Here is an 18,747-nt window from a genome sequence, read left to right as displayed (position 1 = left end):
CCAAGCCCCTGGTTCATGGTGAAGCCTACGCACCGTCTAGTCCAACGACAGCTGCCTCAGTGCATCTCCGATCCGATGCTCAGGCCCTACAGTTGACAGGGTCCTCGTGTCGATCCCCAGCTGCCTGCGCGCGCGTGACACTGCTGCGGCCGGCCGGCCGTCGTTAGGCAGCAACAAACACTGCTGCTGCTGCTGCTGCTACAGCGCACCGCAGCAACAGCTCTGTGGAGTGAACAGAAACCATCAATGGCGGACAGCAACGGGAGCCGCAGCGGGGCAGAGCGAATCCTCACTTGATTCATATCAGGCTAACAGAATAATTACAAGCAACAGATGCCCACAAGAATGGCGACCCTACCACCCCTCAACAACGACGACCAGCCAAGCCAAGCCAACCCACCATACACACATGGCGCCGCTACTCTACACCCTAATTTTAATCAGCGTCAGAGAAACATTCTAGGGGTCCAAAACCCTGGGGCAATGCAAGAAGGTGCAAACACAACTCACTCAATGTCCTAACTGAAACGGACAACACTGGTCACTGAACTTGATACCGACGGCCATGTCATGTCATGTCGCCTCAACCGCCGCCGGACGCGGCGGCTGCTGCTGCTCGATGGCGGCGGCGGAGGCAGCCTTCTCAGGGCCCTCCTTGGGGCCGGCGCGTGCCAGGAGGTCCTCGTAGAGCGCGACGGAGTCCCGGGAGAACTCGGCGAGGGCCTCGAACATGCTCGCGAGGCCGATCTTGAAGCCGTTGAGGGTGATGTCGTGGGTGTCGCGCATGCAGTGGTGGTGCCGCGCCTTCTCCGCCTCCAACCGCCGCCGCAGCGCGCTCAGCGCCTCCTTGCGCTCCGACAGCTGCTCCATCCGCTGCCTCGCGTCCTGCTCCGGCCGGTGCTCCAGCAGCTTCGTCTCGATCACCTTGTTCTCCGCACGCTTGTACGCCGTCGCCTTCTTGTCCAGCTCCTTGGCCAGGCCGTCCACCTTCCGCTTCTGCTGCTGCTCCTCCCCTTGCTTCAGCCACAGCACCCTCACGCTCCGGTTGAAGTTACGCATGGTGAAGGGCACCCGCTTGTACGGGAACCTCGACAGCGTGGTGTGCCACTCGTGGCAGATCACGACCAGGGGCGGCGCGCCGGCCCTGTCAGGCGCGATCGAAGAGATCCCTCGGGAGTAACGGATGGTGTCCGTCACGATGAACTTGGACAGCCAGCCGTCAAGGGCTTCAATGTATGCTTTCTGAGCACTAACATAGCTCACAAAGCAGGACCTCCAATTCCTCAGTTCAACCTCCAGCCTGAGAGTGGCATGCCGCTGGGCATCGTTGCAGAATTTCCCATAAGCAGGGCAGGTGAAGGAATTCACCTCAAACATTATCTGTCGCTGTGCTTCATGAGACTCCACCATCACTTTCCAAGTTCTCGCAAAGCTGTCACGGAGAAGGGAAAAGCATCAGTATTCAGTGTAGCCACATCACAAATCCTACACACAAAAACATGACATCAGCTTACCCGTGCAACAGCTCAACAAGCTGCGGTTGCAATTCCTCGTCCCGTAATTTTTGTATTCTATCTGATATCGATTCTGCTGCTCGTAGAGAAACCCAGATCCTTGTGTACAAGTCTCTCACATTTGTCCGAGTCTTTTCAGCACAGCGCAGCTCTGAACCTTTGGCATCTTGGTTCCTCAGCTGGACACATTTCTTCTCGTATGTTTGTCGAATTTGATCTATGGCCTGTACAGAACCAAATCGTTTTTAATATAAATATAACAATACACGATACAACAGAGACATTGTGTTCGAACATGCCAGGAAACCATGAAGAAATGCTTGTGCACAAGAAACTACAGAAAATGGTCATAATGCATGGAAAACTAAGCACATTGCTTTTCATCAGTTCAAAAAATCACAGATAGCACTATCAGTAGTATGACCTTGTCAAGACCTTCAACTTAGCCTCATTTACTAAAGACACACGAACCCAAAGACAAGATACATTTTAATTTCAAGGTGGCGTCAGTCTTTTTCAATTAATTAGTTGCCTTAACCATAGATAGATCAATAGCAACTTGCTAAGAAAGATATGATGTATTCTTTGTATATTTATACAATCACAGGAAAGATCAAATGACTACAGCAGATACATAACCCACCTTAACTTCTTCATACAGTTTCTTCTCCCAGGCATACAATCTCCCTAATGTCTGCGAGTGACTTCCTGACTTCATCCCACCATAGTCATCGAATATGTCGCTCTTATTAGTCTCACTCTTCTCTGTCCACGACAAGCTGTTCGAGCTTGCTCCCAGCTCGCTCCTATAGGATGAAGATGACACAGACGAGGGAGACCGGTGCCACGCAATGGCATGAATTATCTTCGACGGGCTCTCTGCACCAAGACAGAGATATCAATGTCAATACCATCAACCGAAGACACACCTAATCTGTTGTCTGTACTCTGCAGTGTATGGATGTATATCAATCAAAAGCCAATCCTTGTACTGTGCTGTTCTAAGTTCTACCAGAACTGAAAAGTGCAGATTTCATGGTGTTCATCATGAAGCAGGCGCCTTTAGTCATTTGCACCCCAAAAGGACCACTTTGGCAATCAAGAACCACAAGTGGTAGCATCAAAAGGGCTAAAAAAATTGGGCCAGGACATGACTGCAAAGTTAGAAAAGGGGATAACAAATTGACTGTGTGCGCATATTACATCAGCCGAGAATATTCAAAGCCACTTTTTTATGAGATTATGCTCTGCCTAATCTCCAGGGGCACATGCGAGCCCTAAACAAAGAACAGCACCATCTAAAAATTCCATGCCAACATGAGTATTAAAAGAGTGGTGTATCCAAACCAAATGCATCTAATGGCACAGGGCCTTTCGCTGATGGAGATTTGTGAAATCCACTCATGTCTCGCACCAGCTTTACGCCCAAATCTTGCAGTTTTCCCACAAACAGAAAAAAGGGGTTCGGCCGCGTTTGGGGCGAAAGATCGAGCAGGTTGCGGTGGCAGAGAGAAATGGAGGCGAGAAAAGTTGGGGGAAGGCGATAAAGGCCGGACCTTTGAGCTCGGGGGCACGGGCGGCGGCCTCGAGCATGCCGGAGACCTCCTTCCCGGCCTCCGCAGCGCGGGACAGGAGCTCCTCCACCTCCTTCAGCGCCGCCAGGAGCTCGCGCCCCGGCTGCACCATGCCGACCTCCAGCCCGCCGCCGTTGTTACCCGTCGTCACCTCGCCCACCTCTTTCGCCCCTTCCTGCTTGGCCACTCCAAGCGAAGAATCTGCTTTAGGGTTTTTAGCCGCCGCCGCCGCCACCTTCTCCCCCTCCCCCTCGTTCTCGTTCTCGTCCTCGTCCTCGTCTTCCTCTTCCGCCTCCTCCAGGTCTGGGATCCCCTCCCGCTCCCTGACGGCGCGCATCTCCTCGTCGCTGATGGCCGCGGCTGCGGCCGCCACCTCCTCCGTCCCGTAGAACGGGTTGAAGAAGTCCCACCCGCCGACCACCGACGCCGCGGGGGGCGGCGGGGGCGGCGTCGCCGGGGGCGTGTAGTAGTACGGGCGGCCCATCTCGGGCGTCCCCATTTCCGGCGTGCGCGCGCCGCAGTCCTCCTGCTCCTCCTCGGGCGGCGGCGCCTCCGTCTGCCGCTGCGGCTGCGGCTGCGGCGGCGGGGGCGAGGGCGTGGGCGAGGGGGCCGAGGGCATCAGCGCCTGCGCCGGCTTGGGCGACCCGGGGGGCGAGGCGGTGGGAGTGGGGAGCGTGATGAGTATCGGCGCCGGCGCGGTGTGGCGCGCGACAAAGACGTCGAGCGCGTCGGCGACGGCGCGCAGGGCGGCCGCGTAGCCGGCGTGCGCCGCGGCCAGCGCGAACCTCCGGTCGGCGGCCGCCTTGATGAGGCGCTTCCGGTCGCGGCACACCGCCACGGGGTCGCCGCCCGCGCCCGCGCCGCCGCCGCCGCCGGCGAGCCGGGAGGCGGCGCAGTTCCCCATCGGAGCCTACCCCGCCCTACCGAGGGTTTATTAGAGCAGGGTTTAGCGCAGAGCGCAGGGGGGGAGAGCGAGGGTGGGGTGGGGGAGTCAAAGTCAAAGTGGGAGAGTGTGAGGCTGTGACAGTGAGAGTGAGGGAGAGGGAGGGGTGGGGTGGGGTGGGGGGAGGCGGTGTTGGTTCTTGTCAGGTGGTGGAGAGGGGTGAAATTTTGTTGGTTGTGGGAGGGGAGGGGAGTGGGCTGGTGGGGAGAAAGGTAGGAGGAGGAGTGGGGAGGGGGAGGAGGACCTCCTAAATTCTGGTGATGATGGCAGAGAATCTTTGGGTGATTTGTTTATGTGGGGCTCAGGATTTGGGTCCTGTGTAGGTTTGGGGACTTGGGGAGGAGTGACTGATGACAGTTGGTGAACAGTCTTCATGGGAGATCAAAACAACTTTGTTAATGACAAGAGAGTAGCAGTGCTTAACAGCCCACATTTAGTCCTCTCTGGTTTGCATGAATTTCGTAGGAAAAAACATTAATACAGACCAAATGAAAAAAATCCCTACCCTTATATACTACTCCGGGTATGTGCTTACTTAGACTATGTATGTGCAATGCATGTTTTATACAGCATAGAATGTGCCCCGAGATATGCAACCACAAAATGGACCCCCGGAACATTGCTTGCAACAGTAAATGGAACATTGACAATACGGTGGAATTGAAATAGGAAGAAAATCCAGATTTAAATGATGATAATTAGTTGATGCCAAAGATATATTATTAGTCGCGCAATTTAGAGAGTAAATTAATGGACGCGGAATTGAAGAAAACAATATGTGCAATGTGATACTATTTGGTAGGTGGGGGAGATTGATGACGCAATGAGATGTTTTTTATGGCCTCGGCTGATCGTATGAAACAAAACTCATTTTTTTCATATAGACAATTTACGTGTGTCGTAGTATAATTTTTCGATAGATGTGTTCCTTTCATATTTTCTTACATGTGATAGTCACAGGTGAGCCAAAGCGTAAGTCCTCGCACAGGTGGCAGGAGAGGTATGTAGACCCAAAATGTTGAGGTTTCAGAGTTCGGATACTCATGTACCACCAAAACTGGAGCCCACTCATGCTCCTCGATGTTCAAATAAATGACCAACAAAGGAGAGGGTAGACCGGCGATGAGTTGAAGCAAAGTGTGTGAACCTAAGAAGGTTTTTGTTACTTTCTTTGAAATATGGTTCACATGTACCATGTTAGAATACACGTGTTGGTTGCCCACTCAAGGCCTATGTGGGCCAAAGAATTTGAGAGACATATAAACAAGAAATAGTGTGAATATAACATGTGCAGTGCAATCCCACGATGACTAAAAAAAATAAACAAAACAATAATTGAAAAAATGTGAGCTCATCAAATGAGAAAGAAATCAAGATTAGGTGTATGGCATAGCTATCATGACACGTTTCTAGACGCAGTGGCGGAGCTTCATGGGGGCCAACCTGGGCCATGGCCCCCCAGCTTACAAGAAAACACATATATATTCCTTTGTATTAGGCCTATTTTTTCACTTAAAAACAACTGAAATAGTTATGTTTCCCCCTCTCCCGCCCATGCCCCCTCATAATCTTAGCTCAAGCTCCGCCGTGTCTAGATGTTCTAACCTCTTGTTGTAGCGATCTAGGGAAGTATGAAAAGCATCGACTTCCAAGAAAGAGTCATCCTCTCTCCTCCTCCTTCCTTGAGAGTCATCAGCTCCCCTTCTCTCCCCTCCTCCTCCGGCGACATCATTGGGGAGGGAGAGGAGGTCAGAGCTCCGATATAGGTAGTTGTTGTAGATGAAAGCCTGAGTTTGGACTTGTCTTAAGGGCGTATGATGTCATGATGTATGTCGATGAACTCCGGTGTCAGCGAGCGATAACGGATGGTAGCGGGGAGTTTCCGCTCGTTGTCCATGGTAGTCGACAATGCAGTGAAGACGAAACATATTCCTTTGCTGCTGGTAGAGCTGCACAAGTATTTGAACCTAAGGAGGTTTATGTTACTTTGTGTAGGATCGAGAAGAGGTGTCTAGAGGGGGGTGATTAGACCCTCAACAAAGAAAAGTAGCAGTTTTTAAAGTTAAGGTGGATTTTTAGTGCAAGTTTAAACATTCACAATACATTTCAAGCAAGCATGGCAAGAGTATATGAGCAGCGGAAAGTAAAGCATGCAACTTGCAAGAAAGTAAGGGATGGGATTGGAGTGTGCAAACACAATTGGAGACACGGAGATTTTTGGCGTGGCTCCGATAGGTGGTGCTATCGTACATCCACGTTGATGGAGACTTCACCCACGGAGGGTAACGGTTGCGCGAGTCCACGAAGGGCTCCACCCACAAAGGGTCCACGAAGAAGCAACCTTGTATATCCCATCATGGACATCACCCACGAAGGACTTGCCTCACTTGGGTAGATCTTCACGAAGTAGGCGATCTCCTTGCCCTTACAAACTCCTTGGTTCAACTCCACAATCTTGACGGAGGCTCCCAAGTGACAGCTAACCAATCTAGGAGACACCACTCTCCAAAAGGTAATAGATGGTGTGTTGATGATGAACTCCTTACTCTTGTGCTTCAAATGATAGTCTCCCCAACACTCAACTCTCTCTCTCTCTCTCTCTCTCTCTCTCTCTCTCTAATTTGGATTTGGTGGAAAGATGATTTGAGTGGAAAGCAACTTGGGGAAGGATAGAGATCAAGATTCTTGTGGTAAGATTGGAATATCTTGATCTCAACACATGAGTAGGTGGTTCTCTCTAAGAAAATAAATGCTGGAAGTGTAGGCACGTTTTGATGGCTCTCTCTGCGAATGGAGGATGGATGGAGGGGTATATATAGCCTCCACACAAAATCTAGCCGTTACACACAATTTACCAAACTCGGTGGGACCGAATACTCAAACTTGGTCAGACCGATTTAGTTCAAAATGTGAACGTTAGGATTTTTGGTTGGACTGATATGATCAACTCGGTGGGACCGATGTGCTAGGATTAGGGTAAAACCTAAACTCGGTTTGACCGATTACACAAACTCGATGAGACCGATTTTGGTAATAAGCAAAACAGAGAGTTGGTCGAGCGAACTCAGTGGTACCGATTGCATATCTCAGTGAGACCGAAATTATTGTAGTAGGCAACAGAGAGTTTGCAAGTCCATCTCGGTGAGACCGAGATCCCATCGGTGAGACCGAACTGATTAGGGTTTCTGGCAGTGGCTATGTCAAGTGAACTAGGTGGCGCCGGATAGATCAAATCGGTGGGGCCGAGTTTAACTTTAGGTTTAGGACATATGTGAATATAAGAAAGTGGTTGAGGGCTTTGGAGCATATCACTAAGCACTTTGAGCAAGCAAGCCATTATGCAACACCTCATCCCCTTTTAATAGTATTGTCTTTTTCTATGGACTCAATGTGATCTTGGATCACTAAAATGAAAATATAGAGTCTTGAGCTTTTGCCAATCCTTGTCCTTAGTTTCTTGAAAGGGTTCCACATCCTCTTGTACATGCCACTCCACTGTTGAACTCATCTAAAATATACTAGGTGGAAGTATTAGTCCAACAAAAGATATGTTGACATTAATTACCAAAACCACCCAGAGAGCACTTGTGCTTTCACTTTGTTTGAAGCATGGTTCACGTGCACTATGTTAGAATACACGTGTTGGTGGCTGCCCACTCAAGGCATATGTGGACCAAGGAATTTGAGAGCCATATAGACAAGAAGAGCGTGAATATAATGTCATGCATGTCCAATCCCACGATGAATAATAAATAAATAAATCAGTGATTAAAAAAATGTGGGTTGATCAAATGAGAAAGAAACCAATATTAGGTGTAATGCATAACTATCATGACACAACTCTAGAAGCAGTGGAACAGCATCATGGAGGCCAACCTGGGCCATGGCCCCCCATCTCACGAGAAAACATGTATATATTCCTTTGTATTAGGCCTATTTTTTCACTTAAAATCAGCTGAAATAGTTATGTTTCCTCCTCTCCAACCCATTCCCCTCATAGTTTTAGCTCAAGCTCTGCCATGTCTAGAAGTTCTAACCTCTTGTTGTAGCAACCTAGGGAAGTAGGAAAAGCATCGATTTCCAAGAAAGAATCATCCTCTCTCCTCCTCCTCCTTCTCCTTCCTTGAGAGTCACCAGCTCACCTCCTCTCCCCTCCTCCTCCGTCCACATCACTGGAAAGGGAGAGGAGGTCAGAGCTCCAGTATACATAATAGCTTTAGATGAAAGGACTTGTCTTAAGGGTGTATGACATCATGATGTATGGTGATGAACTCCAGCGCCAGTGAGCGACAACAAATGGCGGCGGGGAGCTTTCGCTTGGCGTCCATGGTGGTCGACGATGCAGTGAAGATGAAACGTATTCCTTTGCACTTGGAAGAGCTGCAGAAGTGTGTGAACTGAAGGAGGTTTATGTTACTTTCTTTGAAACATGGATTGGGAAACACTATGTTAATACACGTGCTGGTTGTCCACTCAAGGCCTTTATGGACAAACAAATTTGAGAACCATAGAGACAAGAAAAAGAGGGAAGTAGGAAAAGCGTCGATGAGGGAGTCCTGGATTAGGAGGTATCCGGACAGCTGGATTATATCCTTTGGCCGGACTGTTGGACTATGAAGATACAAGATTGAAGACTTTGTCTCGTGTCCGGATGGGACTCTACTTGGCGTGGAAGGCAAGCTAGGTAGTATGGATACGTACATCTCCTCCTTTGTAACCGACCTTGTGTAACCCTAGCTCCCTCCGGTGTCTATATAAACCGGAGGGTTTAGTCCGTAGGACAACATACAATCATACCATAGGCTAGCTTATAGGGTTTAGCCTCTCCGATCTCGTGGTAGATCTACTCTTGTACTACCCATCTCATCAATATTAATCAAGCAGGACGTAGGGTTTTACCTCCATCAAGAGGGCCCGAACCTGGGTAAAACATCTTGTCCCCTGCCTCCTGTTACCATCCGCCTAGACGCACAGTTCGGGACCCCCTACCCGAGATCCACCGGGTTTGACACCGACATTGGTGCTTTCATTGAGAGTTCCTCTGTGTCGTCGCCGTTAGGCTTGATGGCTCCTACGATCATCGATAGCGATGCAGTCCAGGGTGAGACTTTTCTCCCCGGACAGATCTTTGTGTTCGGCGGCTTCGCACTGCGGGCCAACTCGCTTGGCCATCTGGAGCAGATCGAAAGTTACGCCCCTGGCCACCAGGTCAGGTTTGGAAGCTTAGACTACACGGCCGATATCCGCGGAGACTTGATCTTCAACGGATTCGAGCCCCTGCCTTGTGCGTCACACGGTCACGATGAGTACGATTTAGCTCTACCATGGAGATCGCACCAGCAGCCACTCCGACCCTCAATTCGGAGCCAGTTGCGCCGTCCATGGACGGGTGGATAGACCCCGTCATGGAGGTCGTATCCTCAGTGGCGATCGAGCCAAATATCGACCTTACCCTTCACAAGAGTCGTGTTGCCAAACTGTTGGATCCTTCCCCGGCCACGAACTCCGAACCGCCTGCGCCCGTGCCTAACAAATCTAACTGGGCGCCAATCATGGAGTTCACCTCCGCGGATATCTTTCAGCACTCGCCCTTCGGTGACATATTGAATTCATTAAAGTCTCTCTCCTTGTCAGGAGAGTCCTGGCCGAACTATGTCCGGCAGGATCGGGATGCGGATGACGAAGAAATTCGGCGCCCACCCACCACCCACTTAGTAGCCAATGTCGATGACTTAACCGACATGCTCAACTTCGACTCCGAAGACATCGACGGTATGGACGACGATGCAGGAGACGAACAGGAACCACTGCCCACAGGGCACTAGACGCCCACTTCATCACATGACGTATACATGGTGGACACACCAAAAGAAAACGACGACGAGGAACGGAAGGACACAACGAAGGGTTGTCCCCTCGAGAAGCAGTCAAAGCGGCAGCGTAAGCACCGCTCCAAATCCCGCCTCGGCAGAATCAACGATCATATAGACCCAGTGTTAGAGCAGGGTGAACCATCGCCGGACCACGGCAACACGGAGAATCAAACCGAACAACCCGACTCTGTCAAAGATAATAGTCCGGACGACATCACACCAGACAAACACCCGGAGCAACAGAATGCCCATCAAAGGCTTGTTGCCACCGCGAGGAGTCTAAAAAAGCAGAAGCAAAGGCTCAAGGCTGCGCAAGACACACTCAGAATCAGATGGAGCAAAGTACTCAACACAGCAGCGAAGTACGGCGGTAATCGCCACACCAAGAGCTACCCGAAGCGGAAGTTGCTACCTCAATTTGATGAGGAGGCCTTAGATCCCCCGCAACCAAAAATTAAAATGGCCATCTGGCCGGATAGTCGACCTCGCGGCCAACACAGAGCGGCAAACAACACCGCACATAAGCTAATACGCGATCCACGCGAGGGCTCGCATCAAAAGGACGGTGCAACCAGATCCATCTATGGACCATGCAAGCGCGCTCCAGTATACGATGCAACACAACAAACATCCGAACAACGCGGTACACCCAGATACAGGGGTGCCGCACACCCCCTATGTTTCACCGATGAGGTGCTGGACCATGAATTTCCAGAGGGATTCAAACCCGTAAACATAGAGGCATACGACGGAACAACAGACCCTGGGGTCTGGATTGAGGACTATATCCTCCATATCCATATGGCTCGAGGAGATGATCTCCACGCCATTAAGTATTTACCCCTCAAACTCAAAGGGCCAACTCGGCACTGGCTTAAAAGCCTCCCCGAAAGCTCCATTGGAAGCTGGGAAGAGCTCGAAGACGCTTTTCGGGCAAACTTTCGGGCAAACTTTTCGGTCAAACGCGGCGTCGTGGATGACGCGGGCGGCGTGCGCGGGGCTAAGCCCCTCGAGCATGCGTCAGGCCACGATGATGAGGACGGTTCACGCCCTCCCCCCTAAACGGAGGTAGGCGTGGGGGCGCGGTGCATTTACCGGACGGGGCTGGTGCGCGGTTTTCGGGCGTCCACACCCCGCGTCCACGGGGCGGAGCGAGGCCGCCTCATCTGTCGCCTTGGTTCTGCATCCCCGCCACGTGGCTCCCATGCGCTTGGGGTCACGGACGGTGGAGTGGGAAACTGGGCCGTCGTGAGCAGAGGCAGCGGGTTGGCCCCGACTCCCTGCCCTTCCCGTGCCTTGATTCGCTGAGCGGGGCGGCCGAGCCCCCACCTCGCTCCTTTATAAAGAGCGGGATGGGTGCACAGAAACCCACACTCTCTCATCTTCTCCTTTCTTCAGCTTCTGCTCCCCTTTCTCTCATCTGCCATGGAGAAAGGGAACCCAGGCCCTTCATCGGTGGCGGCGAGGGTCGCCGCCAGACAGCGCATCCCTCCCTCTTCCGCGCCCGTGGTGGCAGAGCCAGTCATAAGGGGAAGAGGGAGGGGGCGAGGTCGCGGACGAGGTCGAGGACGAGGTCGAGGCGCTCGGGGAAGAGGCGGACGGGGCGGCGCGTCAGCTTCACCTCCGCCGGCGGCTCCTCCCCCCATGACGGTCCATATAGGGGACGACCCTTGCGAGTTCTTCGTCAGGCTGCGCCGGGCGCCTCGTCGTCGCCTCCGACTTCCAGCTCCGTTTGCGCGTGCGATGGAGTTGGACCCGCCCGAGACACTGAGATTGCACATGAGGGGCTGTGGGATCAGCGGCACGCGAGTCCGCGTTGCATTCCCAGCCCCTAATGTGATGTATCTTGATCGAGGGTGGAAGACGTTCGCCCGCATCCACAGCTTGACGGAGGGGTTTACCCTCCATTTCAAGTTGATGGAGGGCGATCTCCTCTCCGTCAAGGCCTTCGGGTGCTTCGGCACTCGGGCGAAGTGATGCGTGGACAGCTCCTCCGACAGCGAAGGCTCCTCCTCAAGCGAGAGCGATGAGGAGGGGAGTGACAACGACGATGAGGGTAGCGGGCGGCGGAGCGGCGGGTCCGACTAGGCGTCGGGCGCCGCTTTGCGCGGCACCGGCGACCCCATCATCCGTGTCGCCGGCTTCTTGAACTCCCCGGGGTCGTCTCCTTGGGCGGCTGGCGTAGGGAGGCTGCGGAAGGGGAAGAGGGCTGGCGACAAGGCCGTCAGGTCGGAGTACGAGGGTGTGGTGCCCTCGACAGCGTGCTGACGTCCTGCCGCCCCGTCTTCGAGCCCTGCTTCCAGCGCCGTCGTCGCCGTCCAGCCTTCGGACGACCCCCGGGATGTTGTCTTGGTGTCTTCTGGCACCCGTAGCTCGCCTAGGCACCCCTTTTGCCCTTTTCGCCTCCTTGACCTGTCTCCTGAAGAGAGGGACGGGAAAGGGATTACGGGCATCTTATCTTTTCGATTTGTAAGCCTTCGGGCCTAAGCTGTATTTAAAATTTGTAATCCTCGCTTTCATGTTTTTCATCCTCTATGGATTGTACCTGAGTGGGATGTTCTTTTTTAATGAAAAGGGGATGCTTGCCGGGTTATTTGTCTCGCGAGTTAAACCCACGCCAAGGAGCAAATACTTGGTATCCCTCGGACAGACATTTCATCTCCCGGCAACAGGCCCTGCCGCCTTCCCACGTCGCTCAACCTTTCTCACGCTTTTGACGGAGGCAGGAACGAGGTGGGTGCGGTCTCCTCGTTTCATCCCTTTGCTGCCGCGACTACGACCAAACTTGGCCCCGAGAACGAGCCCCAGGGCCTAGAGTCGAGGGAGCACGGCAGTTTCCGGGAAGAAACGTGGTTTTGCATTCCCAGTCCATAAGAGGATGCATGATGAGGAATGAAAGACTTATCTGATATTGCAGCCCCCGGCAACTCTGGTTTGCCGTGGACGATTCTTGGCACTCGCAGCCCCCAGCGATACTGGCTTGCCAGGAAGGCTTTTATCTTCAGCAGAGAACTTTGACGTTCTCGATGCCGGCTTCCGGCAAGCTTGTTGCCAGGAAGGCTTTTATCTTCAGCAGAGAACTTTGACATTCTCGATGCCGGCTTCCGGCAAGCCTGTTGCCAGGAAGGCTTTTATCTTCAGCAGAGAACTTTGACGTTCTCGATGCCGGCTTCCGGCAAGCTCGTTGCCAGGAAGGCTTATATCTTCAGCAGGGAACTTTGACGTTCTCGATGCCGGCTTCCGGCAAGCTTGTTGCCAGGAAGGCTTTTATCTTCAGCAGAGAACTTTGACGTTCTCGATGCCGGCTTCCGGCAAGCTCGTTGCCAGGAAGGCTTTTGTCTTCAGCAGAGAACTTTGACGTTCTCGATGCCGGCTTCCGGCAAGCTCGTTGCCAGGAAGGCTTTTGGCGAAGAACTTCATTGTTCTTGACACCAGCTCCCGGCAAGATCGTTGCCGGAAAGGCTTATGGCGAAGAACTTCGTCGTTCTTGACACCGGCTCCCGGCAAGATCGTTGCCGGAAAGGCTTATGGCGAAGAACTTCGTCGTTCTTGACGCCGGCTCCCGGCAAGATCGTTACCGGAAAGGCTTATGGCGAAGAACTTCGTCGTTCTTGACACCAGCTCCCGGCAAGATCGTTGCCGGAAAGGCTTATGGCGAAGAACTTCGTCGTTCTTGACACCGGCTCCCGGCAAGATCGTTGCCGGAAATATTGGCCCTAGGGGCGTTGCCAGCCCCCGGGCTATAACTGCATTTAAACATGACAAGTGATTAGCATCTGAAGTGCACTTAACTCGCTTGCGAATTTTGACCTTTTGCTGCATATTCCCTATGCCTGCTGGAATGCTTTCCGGTGCGTACGATCCAGCCAGTAGCGCTTGAGGGAATGGGCCCTTAGCGGCTATTCGGGAACATCGCCTCTCGGAAAGGTTTACCTTCTTGGTTCTAGCGCAACTGCATAAGTTGCCGAGCGGACTCGAGGCAACATGGAGCGCAACTAGCCCCGAGAAGGCTCCTCGGCATACAGGTCTATGCAGAAACCTCAAATAAATAGTGCATGCTATCTTCCTGTTCAACCTCTCTTTGTACGTCCACCCTACGCTTTCTAGGGAAACTTGCTGGTGCAGGCACCCTTGCCGCGAGCGCCGAGTGCGGAACTTCAGCAGCCTGCTGGCGGGGGCGCTACCGACAAGCAATCTTGTCGCAACTAGTTGCAGCTCGCTTAAGTTGTTGAGCGGACTCGAAACAAAGTAAGGGCGCTAGCGGCTCACTTAAGTTGTTGAGCGGACTCGAAGCAAAGTAAGGGCGCTAGCAGCTCACTTAAGTTGTTGAGCGGACTCGAAACAGAGTAAGGGCGCAACTAGCTACGAGTTGATTCCTCCGCGCACAGGTTTTCCATACAAAGAACGAGATCTCCGAGGCGGTTAACCTTATATAGAAAGGAAATATCTAAAGTTTTCCATGACTTAGCTTTTTCTGTTGCCGCACTGGCGTCGTTCTTTTGCTCGCTCGCTCCGTGGACAGAACAGCTGCCGCCGCACCCCCCTACCTGGCGCGCCAGAGATGTCGGGGGGTGTGCTGATCCACCAACACCTATGGGGACAGGACCCCTTTCGATTCGGTGGGAGGCGGAGAGCGCACAAAGAGCGGATCGAGGCAGTACACGCGGGCGATTTTACCCAGCTTCGGGCCGTACGGATGCGTAAAACCCTACTGCTGCTTGTTTGTGTGTATTGAATCTTTGCTCAGGAGCGATCGACGCTACCAGACTGAGCGTGGGAGTGTTTCTGGTGTCTCGAATGAGCCGAACCGGCCGAACCTCCTCTACGTTGCGTCTGGGCCTCCTTTTATACTTTCAAGGGGTCACCGACAGGTGGCAACGTAGACTAGAAGGATAAAAATGGAAAAGGACGTGGTAGGTGCAGCTACCGCTACTGTGGATACAGTGCACCCTACCTAACTCTGACGGCAGGGGACAAGGGCATTAAATGCCTGTCTGAGTCTCCCAAACAGTGCAAAAAGGTGACCGTTAGGAGCGCCACCGTTTGCGACGATGGCCTTCTCTTCATCTCCGCTTGCCACCACGTACCCCTAGCTGCACGGCCTCCTGCCACGTGTGCTTGGGAGAGTCCTAGAGCGACACGTTAGCGGGTGTGCTGGAGCGCGGGCACGAAGTGGGGGTTTCCTGCGGCAAGCTCCTTGCCGCGGCCGTCGTCTTGTCGCGTCCGGAAGCTTGTCGCTCGCCGGATCTTGCCGGGACGCAGGGCGCGTCGCGGCAAGCTTTCTTGGTATGCCTTGGTTGGCCTTCCCGGCAAGCTCCTCTTGCCGGGGCCTTGGTTGGCCTTCCCGGCAAGCTCCTCTTGCCGGGGCCTTGGTTTGAGTACTTTGTTCTTGAATGGTCTTCAAGGGAACCACGGAGGGTCTTGGCGGTTACCCGGCAAGCCTTGCCGCAGGGTGCTGCAACTGCTCGTGCACGAGTTCGGGATACTAGGGTACCCCTACTCTAGTACACCGACAATATGGAAATGCTAAATTGTTTAAAGAAAATATTAAAAGATGGCATGCCAAAAGAATCCAAAAACGGGAATTCAAAGTGGGTGAATATGTTCTATTTTTCAATTCTCATTTTAGATTTTTTGCAGGAAAATTTCTCTCTAAATGGGAAGGACCATATATCATTGAAGAAGTCTATCGCTCTAGAGCCATTAAGATCAATAATGCTGAAGGCACAAATCCGAGGGTGGTCAATGGACAAAGAATTGAGCACTATATCCCAGGTATGCCTATTAATGTTGAAACTAACATCATTCAAACCATGACACCAGAGGAATAAATAAAAGAGACCTTCCAGGACACTCCAGAACCCTAAAAAGGAAGAGGTACGTGATACAGTAAGTAAACGGACACCAAATATTCTGTAAAAATATTTTCTGACAGTTTTGGAATATTAGAAAAATAAAAATAAGAAACACCCGAGAAGGCAACCCAGGTGCCCACTAGGCACTACGGCACGCCTTCCCCCCTCGCACGCCCTGGTGGGTAGTGGGCCCTTTGGGAGCCTTCCCGATTCCGTTTTCTTATGGTATACTTGAAGGAAATATGTCATAGAGGCAATAATAAAGTTATTATTTTAGATTTGCTTATTCGTGATAAATGTTTATTATTCATGCTAGAATTGTATTGATCGGAAACCTAAATACATGTGTGAATACATAGACAAACACTATGTCCCTAGTGAGCCTCTACTTGTGTAACATCCCAAATTTTCAATTTGGAATGTTATACATAAGTCATTCCTGCATATCATATTTTTATTGCATTTCGTTTCACGATCCTCGAAATTCTAAGCAACTCAAGGACCCTCAGAGAGAGTTGGGGATTTCATGATTTTTCATATTTGAATTTCTATCAAATATTGAAACAAGGATCATTTTTGTTTTAATGATTTTTCTCTCTGAAAATATTTCATACCAAAATATATGAGAGGGGATAATATGACTTCTCCAAAGTAAATGAAATACTGGAGGAAAAATATTAAAATCAAATAAATAAATTTATTTGGTTTTATTGCAATTTTATTTTGAATTAGGAAAAATACGCGTTTTCTTCAAAATTGCATTTTAGGCCCAAATAAATGTTCACTTTGTCCAGCATATTTTTAGAGGACGACGAAAATTTATTTTGGGATTTTTGGAGTCCGTTTAGTATTTCTTTTCTTTCTTTTTCTGCACGTCATAATTTTTTTTAAAGTCAACCGACTTAGTCGGGCCGTAACCGACTAGGGCTTCGCCGGCCGGCCTCTTATAAGCCGCCAGTCGCCAGCCCGCCAGCCCACCCCACGCGAAACCCTAGCCCGACCTCGCCCGCTCGTCGCCGGAGCCGCGCGCCGCCGCCTCGCCCGCCGCCGCCGTCGTGCCGTTCGCCGGTTTCTTTTCGAAAACCGTTCGGTTTATTTCGAAAACCCTAGATCTGTTTTTTTAATAGATCGGTTGGGTTTTTTCCTTTCGGTTCGGTTAGACAGCGGACGTTCGTACGTTCGTTCATTTTAATGAACGCTGTTCACCCGTTAGTCACAGACAGCGAACGTTCGTTCGTTAGCCTGTTCGTCCAATTTTCTTTTTCCAGGGTTTTTCACGATTATTTTAGATCGCGGTCTCTGAATCGATTTTCGTTTTAGTTTACCTTTTCGCTCATTTATCGGAATCAGGTGATTCAAGCGCCTAGATCTTCGTCTCAAAACCCTCTTTCCGTTTAACCAACTTGAACAAGATTTTGATACTGTAAAAATTTGACTTTAGTCCAGATTAGTAATCGGATCTTGTTTCTTTCGCATTTTGAGTTTCGTTGCTCCGTTTGATTTGATTCTTTTCGCAAATCGGAGTTCTTAAGTTGAACTTTCTGGTTAGATCTTCTTATTTGAGATTTACCCGTGCATCTTTGCTTGATTGCTTATGTATGCTATTGTTTGTTTGCGATAGAACATCCGGAGTGTGAAGCGTGCTACTACGAGTCTCTAAGTTTTGCGGATCATCAGCAAGGCAAGTAACACTTTGATCATACCCTTTATCACCCAGTTTTTATGCATTAGTTTCAACCCCTCACACATTGCATGAGTAGGATCTCTTAACATGTGGGTTTGGGAAGTAGATGATGAGGTAGAACCTATTACCTGTTTTATTATCAAGCCCTGGGAGTTACTTCTTCGTTATGCCTATATTGTTATGCTATGCTCGTAGACGTGGATTGGGTTTGAGTGTATCCATGACAGATGTTAGATTATTAATTAATGGTTCAACTTAAGGTAGCAACTTTAATACAGATATGGGTGGATTGCTTGTTTGGGCACCTGAGGATATACCAGTGTTGTCCTAGAAGATCCTGGGGATATACCGTGTGATCCTCCTACGGTCCGCCACACAGGCTCAAAGGGATCAAAAGATTTTTCATTCTAGAAACTTCGGTGTGCAGCCACAAGCCATTATGGGCTTTGGCATAGTTGAGTATGTTGTGTGACCTCTTTCAGTGGTGGGCTAGCAGATGTAGAGGGAAAGTAGGTGTAACTGTCCACCCGGAGTAAAGAGTTAATGCTTCTGAAAGACCGTGTCTCGGTCATCCGTTTCTCAAACACCCTGGAGTGCAAAAAATACAATGAAGGAGTCGAGTCTTGTGGGGAAAAGTGCGTAAACCTCTGCAGAGTGTACAAACTAATCATGGTTAGCCGTGTCCCCGGTTATGGACATTTTGAGTATCTAGTACTTAGATTATCCTACTGTATCTCATCACTCTAATTTAATTTGTTGGGTTGATAATTATTTTTAATTGGGATTGAGATAGAGGTACCATTCTCAATGTTTCAACTACCATGATAGTTAAATAAAAATTTATTCCTTTGTTGTAGGGAAAAATTAGCTTTTCGCAAAAACCATGTAACCATAGAGGCTCCACCAGCCATATATGCATGTAGTGATAGCAATTATCTATTCATTTCTCTACTGTGTTACTTTGCCAGCATATTTCATGTGCTGGCCCGTTTTCGGGCTGCAACGTATTATGTTGCAAACTTTTCAGACAACGAGTAAAGGTGCGATAGGTCGTTGTCGTACACTCAGCTATGTCGTTGGAGTTTATGGACTCACTTTATCTTCCAAGCCTTCCGTTGTTATCGTATTAGATGGCCTTAAGCCATATTCATTGTAATAAGTTCTCTTTTGAGACATTCGATGTAATAAGTGTGTGATTGCTACTCTGTTATAAATCCTTCGAGTATTGTGTGTGTCAGCATTACCGATCCAGGGATGACACTGAAGCACAGAGAATTGACCGTTTGAGATCGGGTCGCTACAAC

At 50.6% G+C, this 18,747-nt stretch overlaps 1 protein-coding gene across 1 annotated transcript; it reads right to left on the bottom strand.

Moving 5' to 3' along the window:
* Positions 1–277: 277 nt before the first annotated feature.
* On the bottom strand, positions 278–3,992 carry LOC119299951 (protein ALTERED PHOSPHATE STARVATION RESPONSE 1-like). Its single transcript, XM_037577050.1, has 4 exons — positions 3,071–3,992; positions 2,158–2,393; positions 1,515–1,738; positions 278–1,432 (listed from the first exon to the last, which is right to left on the bottom strand). Exons 1-4 carry the CDS (start codon positions 3,990–3,992, stop codon positions 574–576), a joined length of 2,241 nt encoding a protein of 746 aa, XP_037432947.1. The 3' UTR covers positions 278–573.
* Positions 3,993–18,747: the final 14,755 nt, after the last annotated feature.

Source organism: Triticum dicoccoides, chromosome 5A (assembly GCF_002162155.2).
Source record: "Triticum dicoccoides isolate Atlit2015 ecotype Zavitan chromosome 5A, WEW_v2.0, whole genome shotgun sequence".
Lineage (NCBI taxonomy): Eukaryota > Viridiplantae > Streptophyta > Magnoliopsida > Poales > Poaceae > Triticum > Triticum dicoccoides.
Note: the sequence above shows the minus strand (reverse complement) of the source record. Positions and strands in the feature narration are given on the sequence as shown.

Excerpts from the sequence above, each read along its gene's own strand:
- LOC119299951 (XM_037577050.1), bottom strand. The coding sequence starts at position 3,992 with ATGGGGAACTGCGCCGCCTCCCGGCTCGCCGGCGGCGGCGGCGGCGCG. Across the intron at positions 2,394-3,070 it reads CCGTGCCCCCGAGCTCAAAG|AGAGCCCGTCGAAGATAATT; the intron begins GTCCGGCCTTTA and ends GTCTTGGTGCAG. Across the intron at positions 1,433-1,514 it reads CTTGTTGAGCTGTTGCACGG|CTTTGCGAGAACTTGGAAAG; the intron begins GTAAGCTGATGT and ends TCTCCGTGACAG.